Genomic DNA, 20,756 nt, shown 5'->3' on the forward strand with positions numbered 1-20,756 from the left:
TTCTGTTCAAAATAAACCTTTATTAAGTTATCTATAAATATTATCAGTGTTTATTTACTTTCCTTTTAACTTCACACTTTTAAAACTCTTTTTTTTTAAACTAATGTTTTAGTTTACTTTTTTGTGCTTTCAAATGGCTTTCTCCACCCCAAAGTTCACTAAATAATTTCCTTTCTATGGCATGTGAGTCTTCAAGAGATAAATTACTAGCAGCAACAACCATTGCTTTTAAATTTCGAACGACTTTTGGGTCTCCGTCACAGTAATTGTGTAACCAAGATTTTGTCAGGTCAAGGACGTTATCGGAATGCGGTAATATTTTACTTGCTAGTCCTAATTGTTCACACTCCGTGGCATCCATTGTTCTAGCAGAAGCCAATATTTCCAAAGCTTTCAAAGTTCCAAACTTTCTGACTAGCCGTGTACCAGCACCAAAACCAGTTATGACGCCCATTTTCTTTTGTACAAATGCAAATCTAGCATCATCAGACATTACCATAAAGTCACATGACATTGCCATTTCTGCTCCTCCGCCCAATGCATTGCCTTCAACCAGTGCAACGCTAATGAGAGGTAACTGGGAAAGATTTGTCAAACATTGTCCTATAAAACCTGACATAATGTATCCCTGTTCAGGAGACAGAATATTTTGAAAAGTATCAAGATCTCCGCCTGAGCAAAATGTTTGGTTTTCCCCTCTAAGAATGAGACCTTTTCCAGTCTGCCATAACTGCAATTCATTGATAATGTCATTGAGTTCACACATCATAGAACCTACAAACAAAAGAAAGTACATTATGTTTTTGAATTTGCTTCAGTTCTTCCCTGGTCGGGATTCGAATTCATGATACTGAGATATCGTGGCACCAAATCGCCTTGAATTATGCCCGGCTCGCTAGACCACACGACCACCTAGGCTTGACAACAAATATAGCTTTCGGTGGCCAGGTTTTACCTTTCCTCCTCAGTTTTTATCTAGCATCATAACACAGTACATGATATATAAGGCAAGCAGATGGAATATTACAAATGTTCCAGCATGGTCTGAATTTACCTGTGAACTTACCACCATGGTCTATGTATTTACCTCTGAACTTCCCACCATGGTCTATGTATTTACCTCTGAACTTCCCACCATGGTCTGTGTATTTACCTGTCAACTTTCCACCATGGTCTGTCTTTTTTAAATGTCAACTTTCCAGCATGGTCTGTGTATTTACCTGTTAACTTTCCACCATGGTCTTTGTATTTACCTGTGAATCACCATGGTCTGTGTATTAACTGTCAACTTTCCAGCATAGGCTGTGTTTATACCTTTCAACTTTCCTGCATGACCTGTGCATTTACCTTTCGACTTTCCAGCATTGTCAACTTTCAAGTATGGTCTGTGTATTTACCTGTCAACTTTCCTGCATGACCTGTGCATTTACCTTTCAACATTCAAATATGGTCTGTGTATTTACCTGATAGTGCATTCTTTTTCTTATTATTATCAAGAGAAATCACAGCTATTCCACTTTTCTCATCTTTGTCCAGTGTAACACTCCCTCCGGTCATGTGTTTAAGTGTATCTTCAGCTTTGTGTACCTTTGTGCAATTTCGTCTGGTAAAACCTTTAAAAAATGTTTTCAGTTTAAGTTGTAATCGCAAAAGACAAGTCACATGTTAAGAATCTGTCAGCATAGTGTTTCTACAAAGTGAAACTGTATCTTTGAAAAACTTTCATCAGCTCGCCTCGAATTTAAATAATTTAAAAGGCAACAGTCATATTAAAACCTTACAATGTCAACCATGCTATTTAGATATAGGAAGATGTGGTGTGAGTGCCAATGAGACAACTCTCCATCCAAATAACAATTTAAAAAAGTAAACCATTATAGGTCAATGTACGGCCTTTAACACATTTTAACATAGGTCTACACCGTCTCAACATTTTAACATAGGTCTACACCGTCTCAACATTTTAACATAGGTCTACACCGTCTCAACATTTTAACATAGGTCTACACCGTCTCAACATTTTAACATAGGTCTACACCGTCTCAACATTTTAACATAGGTCTACACCGTCTCAACATTTTAATATAGGTCTACACCGTCTCAACATTTTAACATAGGTCTACACCGTCTCAACATTTTAACATAGGTCTACACCGTCTCAACATTTTAATATAGGTCTACACCGTCTCAACATTTTAACAAGAAAAGGTAAAGTGTAACGAAAATGTAAACATACCTGTTAGATTGACCAATCTATGGGAACTTCTGACAAACTGGAAATACGAACATGCCATTGACTGAAATTAAAGCACATTCTTACATCCATCGTATATTGTCAATTATATCTTGTTACTAATGCATAATATACAGATAGATCATGACCAATGCAAACAAATACCATTACTATTTTATTTTTATGCCCCATTTATGGGCATTATGTTTTCTGGTCTATGCGGCTGTCCGTTCGTTTGTCTGTTGGTCAGTTCATCCGTTCGTCAGTTCGTCCGTTCGTCTGTCCCGATTCAGGTTAAAGGTTTTGGTCGAGGTGGGTTTTTTTTTTATGAAGTTGAAGTCCAATCAATTTGACACTTAGTACACATGTTCCCTATGATATGATCTTTCTAATTTTAAAGCCAAATAAGAGATTTTCCCCCTTTTTCGCGGTCCACTGAACATAAAAAATGTAAGTGCAGATGTGCTGGGGATACATTCTTGCTTTTGTTATATTTTAATACCTTAAAACATGCTTAAGTTAAAAATTTAATGTAATTTGAGAGTTAAGCGTTTACACGCCGTGTGATACGGTGTTCCTTTAGCGGAGGAATTTACAAAGAAAAGAAGACAACATAATACTTTCCAAAACACCAAAAACACGGTTTCATGTTTAATATTCATACGATCTTTACATTAGATAAAATTTCCTTAAGAAGACGAATAACTTTCTTTTATCAGATACTCACAAATTTGCAGTTTATTATCATTTATCAACATGAAAATGAAAATGAAAGTAGACTGTTTTTGTTATAAACTATATTCTGTATGTGCCAGGCATAAACGTATTGCTTTAAACAAGGAACTAGTAGTTTAAAAATAGGGCATCGATACCGGTGTAAGCAATGATAATCCGCAATAATGATATTTTATATTTATGTGAATATAGCACACACAGTAAGAGGACAACCATTTTATGTTCTGGGGCGGATTTATTTTTGTAATTTAAGAGGACAGGTTATTCATTTTCTACACTGTTGAAGCCAGGCTTTTCATTTTCATTAAAACAAGGACTGGTTATTTATTTTCACAACTATTTATAATATTTGAAAACATACAATTTTTAAATTCATTTTGAATTACAAATAATAAATGTAAAATCAAGTCATTATGAAAGTATGTACCCTATAATCAGAATTAATAATCATCATCTGTGGAAATCAATCTTCTGAATTCTACTGCATATACATGTATTGCATTTATACAAGGTATTTAAAGTTTTGCTGTAATTAGCCTGTTTTAAAAATATATAAAACATTGATGCCGAGCGTAGCAAGGCTAAAAAAAATTTAAGGTGTTTGGAGCCGCTAAAGACCCCAAGAATCTATAAATCAAATAACGCAAAATCGTGCTCTTTTAATGGTTCCCAGTCTCTTTCTTAATCTGAAAATGCAAGTTATGTTTTATCTTTTTTTTACAATATTTTGGTCTCAAAGCAAAATGTAAAGATTCAATGTAAAACTTAAGCTTTTAGGGACACCATCAAAATACCAATATGTAGGATAAAGGCTTAAGCAAACATTTTAGTCACATAGAAAGTATATGTGGCTGTTGTTTTTTTTTTAAACTCAGTCAAGTTAATAACAAAATTACTAAATAACAAAAGGAATGCAACACTAACAGAGGGGCAATCAACAATGATCAATGAACAAAAGACAAATAAATAAGAAACATTGACCCCTTAAAAAACAGGGGCTACTTCTGAGTGAGAACAGAACTTGTTTCTTGCAAGACACTCGCTGTGTAAACAATTTGAAATGAAGACAAATATTTGATTTTGAAATTTCCTACATGAGGCATTTGGCTCAATGTACATTGTAGTTACTACCCTGTAATAAAAGTGAGGTATGTGTTTCTGACACAATATACCTCAAGTTAAATAAAACCCATTTTCAGGCATTTCAAGTATATTCAAATAATATTTATAATTTTATTATTCAAAGATTTGGGAAGTGTTTCCCGATTTTTTTTGTGAAAAACGATGAATTTTATGAAGAATCTAGTGCCATTTATACTTTTGAATAGACCTGTAGAGTTATTTATTTTCAATCCGCTGTAAGTCAGGTTATTTTTATTTTCAAACTACCACAGAACAAACAATTAATTTTTGTGATTATCAAGGCTGAGTTATTTATTTTCAAAATCCTCTGTTAATTTACTTTTTAACACGTGTTTGTGATTAGCATTCTACGTGTTATAGGCATACGATACAGTTGGAACCGACTTGCGCATACAAACAGAGACAAATTAACGCATAGAATGACAAGTGTACATAAACAGCGACATTCTTTATGTGTCTGTCCCATGTCAGGAGCTTGTTGTTGGTTCATATCTATAAAAGTTGTTTTTCGTATATTATGTTGTTATAATTTATGCCATTGGTTTTCTAGTTCGGACTATTCAAGGACTTGTATCTTTCTATTCTTTCCTGTTTGAATGGTTTTTACGCTAGTAATTTTGGGGCCCTTTATAGCTTGTTGTTCGATAAGAGCCAAGGCTTCGTGTTGAAGGCCGTACATTGACCTATAATGGTTTACTTTTAAAAATTGTTATTTGAATGGAGAGTTGTCTTATTGGCACTCATACCACATCTTCCTTTATCTAAATCCTTGAACTGTTGACCATTTATCGTGTATGGGACATGTCATAGTGTATACTTATTGACTGGGTATGAGTGGAATAGTAAGTTAATTGTCCACAAGGTGCAACTATTGCCCTGAGGTGTAGCCGAGGGCAATATTTGTATCCGAGGGTACAATTAACTTACTTTTTCACAAATATCATGGCCAGTCAGTAACTTAAAGTGGTTTAGTATATCGAAAAAGACAACATACAATTAATGGCGGGGGAAAACACCATCGTTATATAAAAAACAGAAACCCAACCATCTTGGTTAACGTTTACTTCATAAATATTCGGAAATGCTAAGGCTACGTCCTGCACTGACGGCAAACCTAGATAACATAGGTAAACCGTGGTTTTTTTTTAAATTACTAAGTTACGCCGCAGTGCAATAGTTGCACCTCGGAGACAATAAACCTAACATTCCACTCATACCCAGTCAATAAGTATACAATATGGTATGAGTGTTTCTCTTTATCAAAGACCGTAGGGTGACCTGTTATTGCTTATATTGACTTTATTTGAACTTTGGTTGTAAGTTGTCTCATTAGCAGTTATACAACATAATTTTATTATTTTACTAAGAAAGTCTCCAAACTTGACCCTTAAATTGCTACAAACACTGAGAAAAATTTCGCCTTGACACTTGAAACTGTAAATTTACAGTGAAAAGAACGGCATTTCCCCCTGGCTTGACATATGCACATAAAAGTGCACAAACACTAAATTTTCTTACCTTGACACGGATACATAAACAGTGAAAAAATCTTGAAAATATTCCGGACTTGACACTGCCGACAATGTTACAGAGAGATAAAGAGACAAACACTAGAAGATTCCTGAATTTACATTTGTAGATAAACAATTAGAATTGAGCTTTCCTGACTTGACACTGTCACAAACAGAGACAAATATTGAAACCTTTCCCCAACTTGTCATTGGTACCTAAACAGGGACAAACACTCAGAACGGACTTTACGCCGGTACACAAATTGAGGATTCTTGACTGAACACTCAAATAAACACAATCTAATTAAAAACCGGTCTCTCATCGCTCCTGTTTCTGATATGTGGCGTGGGAGCTCCCACGCGACATATCAGAAACAGGAGCGATGAGAGCTCGGTTTTTAATTAGATTGAAATAAACAGGGACAATCACTGATACGTTTCCTTGACTTAACACTGATAAATAGAAAGTGACAACATACAGATGTTTCCTGAAAGAGAAACACTGAGACGTTTTGACTAGACACTGAAACATAGAGACAAACATAATGACATTTCCTAATTTTACAAATAAAAAAACAGGAAATTCCAGACTTAAATCTGGTATCATCAGAAACAGACACTGATGTGTCTACTGACTTTGACACTTAAAACTGGTATATTATCAGAAACACACTGTTGTGTCTCCTGACTTGACACTTAAAACTAGTACCGGTATATGATCAGAAACACACTGATGTGTCTCCCGACTTGACACTTAAATAAAGGCAACAGTAGTATACCGCTGTTCAAACTCATAAATCCATGGACAAAAAACAAAATCGGGATAACAAACTAAAACTGGCGGAAACGCATAAATATAAGAGGAAAACAACGACACAACACTACAATGTAACTAACACACACAGAAACGGACCAAGCATCAGACAAAATCCCACGAGAATAACAAATATAACATCAAAACCAAATACATGAATTTGGGATAGACAAGTACCGTGACACGTCTTATCGCAATGTCAATTTACACTCAAAAATAAGAGAAAACAAACGACGCAACGTTGAATTGTAACACACACAGAAACGAACTATAATATAACAATGGCCATATTCCTGACTTGGTACAGGACATTTTTAAAGGAAAAAATGGTGGGTTGAACCTGGTTTTGTGGCATGCCAAACCTCGCACTTTAATGGCAATGTTAAATATAACATAGAAATGACAACATAATATTACAGGACTACAATACAAATAAATAGGAAAACGTATTAGACACAGAAACACATGATTAATGAATAACAAAAAGCATCAGGTTTAAAAATTAATACGCCAAAAACGCGCCTCGTCCACACAAGACTCACCAGTGACGCCCAGATATAAAAGATCGAAAGCGAAAAAAAGTACAAAGTTGTACAGCACTGAAACTCAAAAGTTGAAAAAGGTTGTGTCAAATACGGCTAAGTTTGTATGCTTGGGATAAGAACATCCTAATTATTTAGAACAATTAATGCTATTGCAAACAGTAAATTTTATCAAATGAATATAACAAATATACATAATGAAACTAAAGTATTAACTCATTGCATAAAACAAACACGAATACATAATGAATGACCAACACAGAATAGACACACCCGACTCAGTCCAGGCCTCAACGCAGTAAATTATGAAAATGACGTCACATGGCATTAAAAATTACGTCACATACGATGGTGAAAAGGCATTAAAAATTTGAACATATGAAATTTCTGAAACAGCAGAAAAATTACGTCACATATGAAAAACTATATCTCAAAAGTAAGATAGAATTAGGATTAATTAAAGATTAAAATAGAACTAAATACTGATATTGCATTTAAACACAATGCATATTGCAATACTTATTAATAGCAATTAACTATAATATGTATATGTGCAGTTTGTTATGAATCTAACTTCAAACTTAAATTATCGTACAGATTATGTTGACCAAAATTAAATCTCATAAATGACGGCGGTGATTAACTTTTGTTTCCATAACACATAAATTAAAACTGGTACCGGTATATGATCAGAAATAGACACGAATGTGTCTCCTGTCTTGACACTTAAAACTGGTATATGACCAGAACCATACACGAATGTGTCTCCTGTCTTGACACTTAAACCTGGTATATTATCAGAAACAGACACTAGTAAATCTCCTATTTTGACACTTAAAACTGTTATTATCAGAAACAGACACTAATGTTTCTCCTGACTTGACACTTAAAACTGGTATTTTATCAGAAACACACTGATGTTTCTACCGACTTGACACTTAAAACTGATATATTATCAGAAACACACTGATGCATCTCCTGACTTGACACTTAAAACTGATATTATCAGAAACACACTGATGCATCTCCTGACTTGACACTTAAAACTGGTATATTATCAGAAACAGACACTAATATTTCTCCTGACTTGACACTTGAAACTGGTATATTATCAGAAACACACTGATGCATCTCCTGACTTGACACTTAAAACTGGTATATTATCAGAAACAGACACTAACGTGTTTCCTGACTTGACACTTAAAACTGGTATATTATCAGAAAGAAACACTAATGTTTCTCTTGACTTGACACTTAAAAATGGAAAACTGGTATAGTATCAAAAAGAGACACTAACGTGTTTCCTGACTTGACACTTAAAACTGGCATATTATCAGAAAGAGACACTAATGATTCTCCTGACTTGACACTTAAAACTGGTATATTATCAGAAACACACTGATGTGTCTCCTGACTGGACACTTAAAACTGGTACCGGTATATGATCAGAAACACACTGATGTGTCTCCCGACTTGACACTTAAAACTGGTACCGGTATATGATCAGAAATAGACACGAATGTGTCTCCTGTCTTGACACTTAAAACTGGTATATGATCAGAATCATACACGAATGTGTCTCCTGACTTGACACTTAAAATTGGTATATTATCAGAAAGAGACACTAATGTTTCTCCTGACTTGACACTTAAAAAACTGGAAAACTGGTATATTATCAGAAACAGACCCTAATGATTCTCCTGACTTGACACTTAAAACTGGTATATTATCAGAAACACACTGATGTTTCTACCGACTTGACACTTAAAACTGATATATTATGAGAAACACACTGATGCATCTCCTGACTTGACACTTAAAACTGATATCAGAAACACACTGATGCATCTCCTGACTTGACACTTAAAACTGGTATATTATCAGAAACAGACACTAATATTTCTCCTGACTTGACACTTAAAACTGATATTATCAAAAACACACTGATGCATCTCCTGACTTGACACTTAAAACTAGTATATTATCAGAAACAGACACTAATATTTCTCCTGACTTGACACCTGAAACTGGTATATTATCAGAAACACACTGATGCATCTCCTGACTTGACACTTAAAAAACTGGAAAACTGGTATATTATCAGAAACAGACACTAATGATTCTCTTGACTTGACACTTAAAACTGGTATATTATCAGAAACACACTGATGTGTCTCCTGACTTGACACTTAAAACTGGTATATTATCAGAAACACACTGATGTTTCTACCGACTTGACACTTAAAACTGATATATTATGAGAAACACACTGATGCATCTCCTGACTTGACACTTAAAACTGATATCAGAAACACACTGATGCATCTCCTGACTTGACACTTAAAACTGGTATATTATCAGAAACAGACACTAATATTTCTCCTGACTTGACACTTAAAACTGATATTATCAAAAACACACTGATGCATCTCCTGACTTGACACTTAAAACTAGTATATTATCAGAAACAGACACTAATATTTCTCCTGACTTGACACCTGAAACTGGTATATTATCAGAAACACACTGATGCATCTCCTGACTTGACACTTAAAAAACTGGAAAACTGGTATATTATCAGAAACAGACACTAATGATTCTCTTGACTTGACACTTAAAACTGGTATATTATCAGAAACACACTGATGCATCTCCTGACTTGACAATTGAAATAGGTATATTATCAGAAACATACACTGATGTGTCTCCTGACTTGACACTTAAAACGGATAAATTATCAGAAACAGACACTGACGTGTCTCCTGACTTGACACTCCATCAAATTATCTGCCATATCTTTATGTTATAGTCAGACTATCTTGTCTAAGAGTAGTTTGCTTTTATTTATATTTCTATGGATGTTTTTTTGGAGTGATTAATAGTGTGTTGTACCTTTTATGTAGGATATTAATGATAACTAAACAGTTGAAAGTGATGGTGATAGGATATTGCTTGAGTATAACTGTCTGTCCCTGCTTGAGCTGACAGTGATGGTTAAGAAGTTATTATATTGTATAAAGAAGGAAACATTCTAAGGGTCTCAAAACTGTATGATTGTTCAAAATAGTTGTTCCCTAATACAGTTCTTGACTTATTTTTCCCATTCTTACCCGATATGCATTTTCCTTGTTGATTATTTTTTGTGGTTTGTTTAATCTCAATTCTCAATTGGTCAAAATTCAATTGATTAAGACTTCTTGCTTCCTCTGAATTACCAATTGTGACAACACATAAAAGGTAATCATGCCTGATGACTTCTGATGACAATCTTTTTGTGACCATTTAAAAGGAAAGATTCAGTGTGTCTACATATCACCTTTAAATCATTAGAAAAACAGGTTCCACCCCTGAATCTCTGGCAAAACAATACTTCTCCACTCACAACAATTAAATTTAATATACTCTGTACTGTATTTTAAAAGCTTGGCTCTGTTTTTTCAAGGATATGTGAGGAATACGTGTGCCTAAGTTAAGCGTGGGATTAATAAATGAACAACCCAAACAATTCTATAATATCTTAACATCAATATTATTAATTGAATATAAAAGCATCAATCACATTGGTTTATCAAAACATAAACAAATCACAGAATATCTAATAATAAATTGTTATACAACATCATACATGATATCAGATTACATTATCAATGAATACAATTAGATTGAGAAACAATAGGCTGGTGTATACTTGAAACATGATTTCTAATCTTTACATTTATTGAAACGTATCCTAACCTTAATAATTTGAAACTTCAATTTTGGCTAAAAAATATTGAAAGAAAAAAAGGCATGGAAGAAATAACAAATAATAAAAAAAATATGTTAACTTTAAAAATCTTTGAAACTTGTACAAATTCACTGCTGATGAATATCTTAGAAAAATAACAGAGTTATAAATATTAATGATTAGTATAAAAGCCAATATCTCTACAAAGCCTCTCTCATCCTGCCATATAATTAACCAGATTCACTGATATTAAACGTGAACAACACTATATCAACATAATGACAAATACATTTACATGTGTTTCAATTTTTTTTATGTATTGAAAACATTCACAACTTTCCATTAATAATTCTTCCATATTTATTAAAAAGAATAATTGACATTGTTATAAAATATTTTCTTACAAAGCTATTACTATAAAAAAAAAAATTATTTTTACAAGCAATATTTCACTTTCAGAAAAATATGAAGCCTCTTCTTATACTGGACAGGTTACAAGAAATTTGGTATGTATATTTTGAACAAATGATTTTGAAATCACACGAACCAAAGAAATACCATAATGATGATAATAAACTAGAATACGGCTAAAATACCAGGATGTGTTTATAAAAGTAACATATAATATATTATTTAGGTGTCAGACCACCAATTACTCCCTCCAATTTAGAACATATGTAAAGTAGCCCTCCTCTGACACAAAACAGTGCTTCTGATGTCATTGTTTAATTATATACTAACCAACACACTTGCAGAAATGAAACTTTTGGCGAAAGAGGAATATATTTAGGCCATTTTGAGCCAAAATTCACCTGTCTATGAGTTTGCATTAAATATTCTGGATTAACGCGCTACATAGTATACTAATTTAAGATTGATAGAAAATTTCCAGGGGTTATTTTTGGGGTAGTTATTTTCCCAAAGACAATTATTTTTTCTTAGAAGATTTTAAACATGGAGAAAGGTGATACATGTACAATACAGGATTATATACCTGGTTTCTATGAAGTTAAACTTAAGGTAAAATATTTAGAAAACTGTGAAAATTGCAAAATTTGGTGGAACAGATAGGGACTTTTAATTGGTGGTCTGACACCTACAGCTAACATCTGGTACCTTTGGCTCTATTCAGGAACCAGTATCTTATGACCTGTTGTACTTTCATCAAATGAACAAAACTAATATTGCTGTCAAACATTAGAAGTTTGACCACTTACAGCACTTTGATACCCTAAATGTTTTAATATCTTAATAAAAAGTCACATTCAGCAATACATTATGGATATATGAAGGACTATTTGACTTTTTGATGTAGCTCTGTCTACTGAGCTATGTGTATCAGATATATGACGGACTATTTGACATATCAGTGGCTCTGTCTACTGGGCTATGTGTATCAAGCCATTGTTTATTCAGTGTCTGATGAATCACCCCAGTCTTGTAAGTCTAAATCTATGTCAGTACAATTGTAAACAGCGTAGCGTAGTTTCTGCTCAGCAATCTTAGCACTGGAAGTAAACGATGTTGTTCAATAGAATTCATTATGTTATATTTTAAATGTAATAACATTGATTGAAAAAAAATTAAATTCATAATATTATATAAATAGTTCAATAAATTATGTACCCTCTTTACATTGACACTTAGTTAATCTATAATAGTGAGAAGTTAAAGTATACCGAAATATTTCTGTTTGTGTGTACTAATTCTCATCCATATCATCCATGCTACCAAATTAATAAATGTAGCAATACATAAACAAACCTGACACTAGAAATACAATGCAACATAGTTAGAAGTCTATCTTAATTAATGTAATCATAACCTACAATTCATGCTTATGCAGTTTTATATACAAATAAAAGGATTGATGGATTGATTGTTTCTGGCTTCATGTCCAAAGGCAAATTTTACATGCATATTCAGGAGAATAAGTAAAAGGAGACATTGGTTAAATATCAACGAGAGATAAAGGGAATGTAGTCATTCTATTCAGCTGTGACAACAAATGCTCAAGATTAACCAAAATATTGAAAAATTAAAAGTATCAGCAAACAGGTGTCTGCTGGAAGAACAGAGAAAGTTACGGGTAAACAAGATGATTGCAATATAACCCCCTTTTTTTATCAGAGTGGGGGTATTATGTAATATATGAATAAAAGTTGCAGTTTTAATGCTATCATATATAGCAGCAGTGTACAAGACTTCATCATATATGATACTGTATAATGTAAAGGGTAACCAAAGTGTTATATCGAGAAACAAACCCTGTCTGTCAGTGCATGACTGAGAACTACGTACTGTTAAAACTAATTGTAAAAAAAATTATAGGATGATGGAAGTGTTATATCGAGAAACAAACCCTGTCTGTCAGTGACTGAGAAATACGTACTGTTAAAACTAATTGTAAAAGAAAATATAGGATGATGGAGACTTATTTATCAGAAAAACAAGAAAAATCATTAGGTCTTCATTACTAGCTCTCGCTGCTTCTTATAATAAATGTGTAAAGCAAGCTAAGCATTTAATTTGTTCCCCCTTTTTTAAAGATAATCTAGCATATTTCTGCTGTCACCAAAATAAAATTAATGCTTTAAATAAAGGTAAATAAATGGAGCAAAGCAGTAACTAATTTTCAAACAAAGCATGCTTATTTCATTAAATAAATAATTATATGTTTATAAGCATGACAATCAGTACACAGAACCTTTTTTTGTGGAATATTTATAATAAGAATTGTGAATTTTTTATATAATATTATTGATTCTCTTTCAACACATTGATCCTCAAACAGTTGTTTTTGCTGTCTCTATGATTATTCTAGCGATTACATTTCGTTATATACATCATCTTTTTGTTAAAAATCAGACATTCATTCAAATATTATGTCTTAACTAAAAAAATGTCAGAACAAAAAAGTCTGGGGGAAAACTAGTACACACATGCAGAAAAGAAATCGGCATACTTAAAATATATCAAGATCTGTATCACTCAAGTATAACGTGTCCGCATCCATATCTGTACAATTATATACAGCATATCGTAACTTCTCTTCAGCGACCTTTGAACTGAATTAATATTAAATATTCATCAAATACTTTTATTACAGCTTATATCAAGATTACAGAATAATAAGAGCTGATATCAAGACTACATGATTATGAGAGCTTGGTTCAACTACACAATTCACAGAGCTTGAATCAAGACTTGATTCAAGAGTACACGATTATGAGAGCTTGCACCAAGACATCGTAATTATCAACACTTGGTTCATGACATCGTAATTATCAATACTTCGTTAAAGAGAACATGAATGTCAGAGCTTGGTGCAAGACTTTCTATAGTTATCAGAGTTTGGCCTCAGGATATGATGTTTCAATAGCTTTTGTATTGTTGTTTCCATATTAATAATGAAATAAAAATGAAAAATGATATATATGTACATGTATCAGAATGATCAAGGATTAGAACTATTTGAGTGCAAAGGTATGTTCTAAGGAGAAGAAAGACAAACAAATGGAAATTTGTAGCAGAGGTGGTGGTCATGTTTAATAGAGGCCAATTATTACAGAGGTGGTGATCATGTTTGATAGAGGCCAATTATTACAGAGGTGGTGGTCATGTTTGATAGAGGCCAATTATTACATGTAATGATTGATTGATGATTGATGCTTAATGCTGCTTTCAGAAAAATTTAACAAGAATGAGTTCATAATACATGGATGCCCAACCACACTATCATTTTCTATGTCCAGTGGATGTGAACTATTTTTTGGAAATTGAAATTGAAAAGATTATATCATAGGGAACATGTCAAGTTTCAAGTTGATTTGAATTCAATTTTATCAAAAAATATCTTGACTAACTTTAACCTGAAGCTGGACAGACGGACGAACAGATGGATGGACGAATGCATGAACCAACGAACAGACAAAAAAATATATAATGCCCGTAAGCATGAAAAAGAGTATTTATAAAGAATTGCCAACCTTGACAAGAAATTTAGAAATTCTAGTCAATTATTATGAGAGTTAACAGCCCCTTGTCTTGAGCAGGGTCATAATACACATCCCTTTGTGTCAGACTAGTGCTCACTGTAGGTGAACTACTTGGACTACTTCCTTCGCAGAACCAGAAATTTTCATAAGGTGGACCAAATGATTGCATAAGGAGGCCCACTCAAGTCATGCTTCAGTAATTCCTTAAATAATTAACCAAACTTTTTCCAAGAAAAGAGAAGACCTGAGGCATCCACCCATCCCCCCACCACCACCATAATCTGATTTTTGCTACTGAAAACCCAAAATATGTATTTAAATTGAGCATAATTATTTATATCAGTAGAGTTTTTAGGTTTAGATAAAGAGTATATTACCTTGTATATGTAGGAATGTAAAGCATATTAGCACAAGTTGAGGACTCTGGTAAACAATCAATAGCATCTCTGTGGAAAGAAAAATATACATCATACAATAAAAATTCACAGACAGAATTTTGGTGTGAGCCAAGGCTCTGTGTTGATGGCCATACCTTGACCTATAATGGTTCACTTTTATAAATTGTGACTAGGATGGAGAGTTGTCTCATTGGCACTCATATCCCGTCTTTTTATATCTATTTAATACAGGTTTTAATACAGGTTAAGTGCAGTTTTGTTATTAAATCCCTTTTTACATGCTTAACAAACAGAGTTGCAACATAATTCTAAAATAATCTCATTCACAAGTAATTGCCAAATGTATCAAATGAGGAAGATATTCTCAGTGACATAAATTAAGGAGCACCGCTAGCATCTGATAAATATGATTCTATGAAAACTTACGTTTTACCAGACGATACATAAATTGGAGCAGGTAAACGTTTACGACCAGTAACAAATCTGAGAAATCTACTCCTGTCTTCTGTAGAGAATTTTTCTAATGCTTGCCACATGTATTTAACAGTAGAACAATCCTCCTCAATGTCATCATAATGTACTGTAAAGATAAATTACTATTACGAAAAGTCAAATCAATATAATACAAATGCTTGATTATTTATCTACATGTATATTAATAAAACAAAATGTTTAAAAAAATATATAACCCATATATTCTATTGTATGGTGACAATCAGATTATGTCAAGTTTCACTAGATTGGCTGTATGTAATAATAACAACAGCAAATATTGAGAAAAAATGCAATCAATCTGACCAAATAACCTGTAAAACTGTAAACATTGTGTATAAATAGAAATAATTTATCAAATTCTATATGAGTTAATACACTGATACACACACTGGGAAAAAAAATGGAAGTGATTGTTTCTCTTGAAGTTTAAATTTTACTACTGGTGTTTTTGCACTGTCATTAATTTTGAAACAAAAAAACTGCAGCAAGGAAGTTACAACATAAAAATACTGCAGTTTCTGAAAAGGATTTTTGTTTTTTACATTCTAGTACGCAAAGGTTCGTTAACAGAGAAATATGGACTAAACAAAGAATCACTGATATATATACAGGGTGTTATGTTAGTTTTGCCTCTATATTATTTTCCTTTTAATCTAACTAGCTTAAACCAATCTATGTGTACACATTTCAAATAGATCTGTTCACTTTAGATCAATTTAACTTAAACTACCTCTTATGTTGTTTTAGTTGAGACAGATTAAAGTCCGATTCAAATTGTACACATTAGACCTTTAATCCATCTTAAGTAAACCAATCTAGTTTAAATCAATTCAAATGTGAATGGGTCTTAAACAAGTCATTTTTAATAGGAACATACAAATTATTTCTTTCTAATGTTTACCATTTATAAATTTGATAAACAACATACACCTACCAGAACGTTTTAAAGCCTCTATTGTAATATCTGGGTTGCCACTAATCCTGTGTTCCAGTTCTTGCCACGTAAGTAAGTCAAATACAGCTTGGGGTACTGTCTTCAGCAAACCTTTTCTGATAGCAGAAATCTACAATATAGTTACACATTTATTATACAAGTACAGTTTTAGCTACTGAGCTTTACTTGATGGTGCAAGTATTTAAGGAAAGTATCAATAACCTGTAATATGCAATATATTTACTTCAAAATCAGCTCAATATGTATGTGAAGGTGTTTAGAATAAAAGACTCTACAACTGCTATTTTTTTAGCCAAAACATTAAGCTAAAAAAAATTATATGAACATTGCAGAAAAAGAATCGACTTTAAACAATTTGTCATAATGACCTCTTGATCCTTGCTGTTTCACGATATTAGTGCTAGAACACACAAAGGATTTTCAAATTGTTTTATTTCATTTCCAGAAAATGATTGACACCAATGAAGGCCATTTGTTGACCAAATAAAGAGTTATCAATCTGCAATCATTTCATCTTATTTGTTACAGAACCATTGTTATTGCTATCATTGTACTGCTTATTAAACTTGTTTATTTCTTCACTAAAAATCATATAATACATATGTAATGTTCTGCAGACCTTTTCACAAAAAATCTTCAGTGTAAAATTGATCGTAAGTCTGAAATATTCCTTAACAATTCAACTAAATATTTTTATCGTAAGATTAATTTTACACTTAATATTTTTTGTGAAAAGGGCTACTGGTCTTGATAAAATATGTAAGTACCTGTTGATCAAACTCTGACATTCTGATTTGTCTGACTTTATTACAATATTCCTGTCTGTCATCATAGTCTAAAGGAAGAGGGTTACCCTCACCGTCTACCTTCAGTTCTACAGGTGTACCATCAGTCATTGTTGTACTCCAGATTCTACCTGCTCCTGAGAACGTCTCTTTATCCATTGTTTCTAGCTGATCTATTAATTTTACCTATAAACAAAATTCTTACAATATAAATAATTAAATACTTTGCTGTTTCTAGCTAATTATTAGTTCTGAATTTCATTAATTTTATATACCTTAAATGTTCTCAATAGGAATGAGTATAATTAAGCTACCAGGCAAACACATCGATTTGCTTCCTCCCAATACCCAACAATTTTTGGTATATATTTTATAATCTAAAATGTTTAATTCAGAAAAAGATAAAAGAACTACAGTAAATGAGTTATACAAGTGCTATAAAGTTCTAGATTTAGATGGTTTAACATCAGCTCTGATAAATAAATTTATTTAAAGATCATCTATATGATCTGTTAAGATTTTTAGGCTCTACACACAAATACTGCCATATATAATCTTACAACAAGATGACCCATACCTCAGCAGCATCAACAGTATGATAGTCTCTAGTCCAGGTCACCCTCTCTCCACATATCATCTTCCAGATCAATGGAGGAAAAGATAGCACCTAAATTATACACAAATACAATTCAGGCCTGTTTTTTCTAATGAAAACAACAAAATCTAACATCATATCAAATGTTTTTTTAGAATATGTGGTGACCAGATCAACAGGATCATATTTGAACATTAAAAATAAAGGCAACAGCAGTATACCGCTGTTCAAAAGTCGTTAATCAGTTGAAGGAAAACAAGCTCAAGGTTACAAACTAAAACTGAGGGTGACACATCAACTGTAGGAGGAAAATAACAGAACAACGGAAACACTGAAGTGCAACAAAAACAAATGCCAACAAACATAGTAAAGGACTATTTGATGATAACAACTGCTAAATTCCTGAATTGGTACAGGACATTATAAGAAAATATGATTGGTTGAACCTGGTTTGATGGTTGGCCAAACCTCCGGTTTATCCGTGTCTGTAAGGACTGAGAGGTTGAGGCTGCTTTCAATGCACACTTAAAATACTGCATTGTGTTTAGAATATAAAACTAGAGGCTCTAAAGAGCCTGTGTCGCTCACCTTGGTCTTGTGCATATTAAAAAATGGACATGGATAAATTCATGACATAATTGTGTTTTGGTGATAGTGATGTGTTTGTAGATCTTACTTTACTGAACATTCTTGTTGCTACAATTATCTCTATCTATAATGAACTTGACCCAGTAATTACAGTGGAAAATATTTTCTAAAAATTTACAAAAATTTATGAAAAATGTTAAAAATTAACTATAAAGGGCAATAACTCCTTAAGGGGTCAATTGACTATTTTGGTCATGTAAACTTATTTGTAGATCTTATTTTGCTGAACGTTATTGCTGTATACAGTTTATCTCTATCTATAATAATATTCAAGATAATAACAAAAACGGCAAAATTTCCTTAAAATTACTAATTCAGGACAGTAACCTAACAACGGGTTGTCCGATCCATGTGAAAACATCAGGGCAGATAGATCTTGACCTGATAAACAATTAAACCCTGTCAGATTTGCTCTAAATGCTTTGGTTTTTGAGTTATAAGCCAAAAACTGCATTTTACCCCTATGTTCTATTTTTAGTCATGGCGGCCATCTTGGTTGGTTGGCCGGGTCACGCCACACATTTTTTAAACTAGATATCCCAATGATGATTGTGGCCAAGTTTGGTTTAATTTAACCCAGTAGTTTCAGAGGAGAAGATTTTTGTAAAAGTTAACGACGACGGACGACGACGACGGACGCCAAGTGATGGGGCTTATTTGGCATGCTTGTTTGGCATAACTTTTAGTCTTTGTAATAGGCTTGGCTAAGCAGGCTTAAAAGTGATGCTGTAAGATTTTTATCAACATGAAGACTACTATCTCCAATAACCTACCAGATTGTCATTGCCACAAAGAAAAGCTCCAATAACCGAACATATTTTCATGAAAAAAGAATAGCTCCCGTAACCCACCATATATCCCTTGCCACAAAGACAAATGCCAATAACTTAGTAGAATTTTCTTGCCAAGAATACAAGCTTTTTTTTACCTACCAGATTTTCCTTGCCACGTAGACAAGCTCCCATAAGTTGTCCTATCCACTCATATTTAGTAAAATCTCGACATTGATGATTTAATATGTAAACATCCCTATGAATATTCGAATCATCTCCAACCTAAAAACATAGAAAATCTATATCATAATACTCATATCATCTTATAAAAGTCCATAAAAAGATTTGTTTTTGTTTATTCTAAATTTCTCAATATTTTATTTGGAATGAAATATCACTTAAACATTCAACTCTTTCAATACCACTAAATAGATGAATTGTTCTTGTAGACATCAAATAAAATACTTTATTTGGCCTTTTTAACTTTTTTGGATTTGAGTGTCACTGATGAGTCTTTTGTAGACAAAACACAGGCCTGGCGTATATACTAAATATAATCCTGGTATCTATGATGAGTTTATTTAGAAAATGTGAATTTATGAAAGAGAGAAAGTATGACCAAATTAATAAAAGTATAATATAAATGTCTAACACTGTTTCCTATTCTAATTTCAATGCAAAGCAAAATAGATATCCACAAATACTTCCATGTTGAGGTATAGGTGAAAAATCAGACAAATTAACATATGAAAATACTTCATTTGTTGTATAGAATAATCTGTGTTTGAGTGTTATGAGGACAGTTGATGTCAGATTGTCTTTAGATTTTCATTTTTTTAGTTGGTATTTCCAACCTAGTATATATGAAATAATTTATTAAAGAAAGCTCAATTATTAAAAATAATAATACCATAGATACAACAAAGAATAACATTAAAATTATATCTATTAAAACCTGGTTAGGAGACCTGGTGAAGAATTCTATCTAGAGGTAACGCTGAATCATTGTTATAGGACAGAGTTCCTCAGAAAGATTCTCCTCCCTTGGTATACCTCACCCTTTTTATATTTATAATACCCAGTTAAGAGACCTGATGAAGAATGATAGAGGTAAAACTTCATCACTGGTAACTGGACAGAGTTCCTCAGAAAGATCTGACAAACTATTCCTGAAACCTCCTCACTTGTTACCCCCTTTTTTATATTTATTAATACCTGGTTAGGAGATCTGATGAAGAATGGTAGAGGTAAAACTTCATCACTGGTAACTGGACAGAGTTCCTCAGAAAGATCTGACAAACTATTCCTGAATCCCCCTCACTTGTTACCCCCCCCCCCCTTTTTATATTGATTAATACCTGGTTAGGAGATCTGATGAAGAATGGTAGAGGTAAAGCTACATCA

At 32.8% G+C, this 20,756-nt stretch overlaps 2 protein-coding genes across 5 annotated transcripts in view; both read right to left on the reverse strand.

Annotated features, from left to right (window-relative positions):
- LOC139518601 (ethylmalonyl-CoA decarboxylase-like) lies at window positions 1–3,059 on the reverse strand. The gene is made up of 4 exons (XM_071310079.1): window positions 2,961–3,059; window positions 2,237–2,297; window positions 1,464–1,613; window positions 1–774 (listed from the first exon to the last, which is right to left on the reverse strand). Exons 1-4 carry the CDS (start codon window positions 2,979–2,981, stop codon window positions 101–103), a joined length of 906 nt encoding a protein of 301 aa, XP_071166180.1. The 5' UTR covers window positions 2,982–3,059; the 3' UTR covers window positions 1–100.
- A 7,424-nt stretch (window positions 3,060–10,483) lies between these two features.
- The window catches only part of LOC139518611 (E3 ubiquitin-protein ligase HECTD3-like), a 69,488-nt gene continuing 59,215 nt past the window's right edge, over window positions 10,484–20,756 (reverse strand). For 2 of the 4 annotated variants that reach the window (XM_071310096.1, XM_071310087.1), the window contains exons 12-19: window positions 19,512–19,634; window positions 17,914–18,003; window positions 17,319–17,522; window positions 16,531–16,660; window positions 15,528–15,681; window positions 15,081–15,149; window positions 13,671–13,773; window positions 10,484–12,213 (exon numbers count right to left, since the gene is read on the reverse strand). In XM_071310096.1, coding sequence (XP_071166197.1) covers window positions 13,671–13,773; window positions 15,081–15,149; window positions 15,528–15,681; window positions 16,531–16,660; window positions 17,319–17,522; window positions 17,914–18,003; window positions 19,512–19,634 — 873 coding nt within the window. In that variant the 3' untranslated portion in view covers window positions 10,484–12,213. The remainder of the gene's footprint in view (window positions 12,214–13,670; window positions 13,774–15,080; window positions 15,150–15,527; window positions 15,682–16,530; window positions 16,661–17,318; window positions 17,523–17,913; window positions 18,004–19,511; window positions 19,635–20,756) is intronic. The other 2 variants (XM_071310102.1, XM_071310093.1) reach the window with 1 other exon arrangement.

This window comes from Mytilus edulis, chromosome 1 (assembly GCF_963676685.1).
Source record: "Mytilus edulis chromosome 1, xbMytEdul2.2, whole genome shotgun sequence".
Lineage (NCBI taxonomy): Eukaryota > Metazoa > Mollusca > Bivalvia > Mytilida > Mytilidae > Mytilus > Mytilus edulis.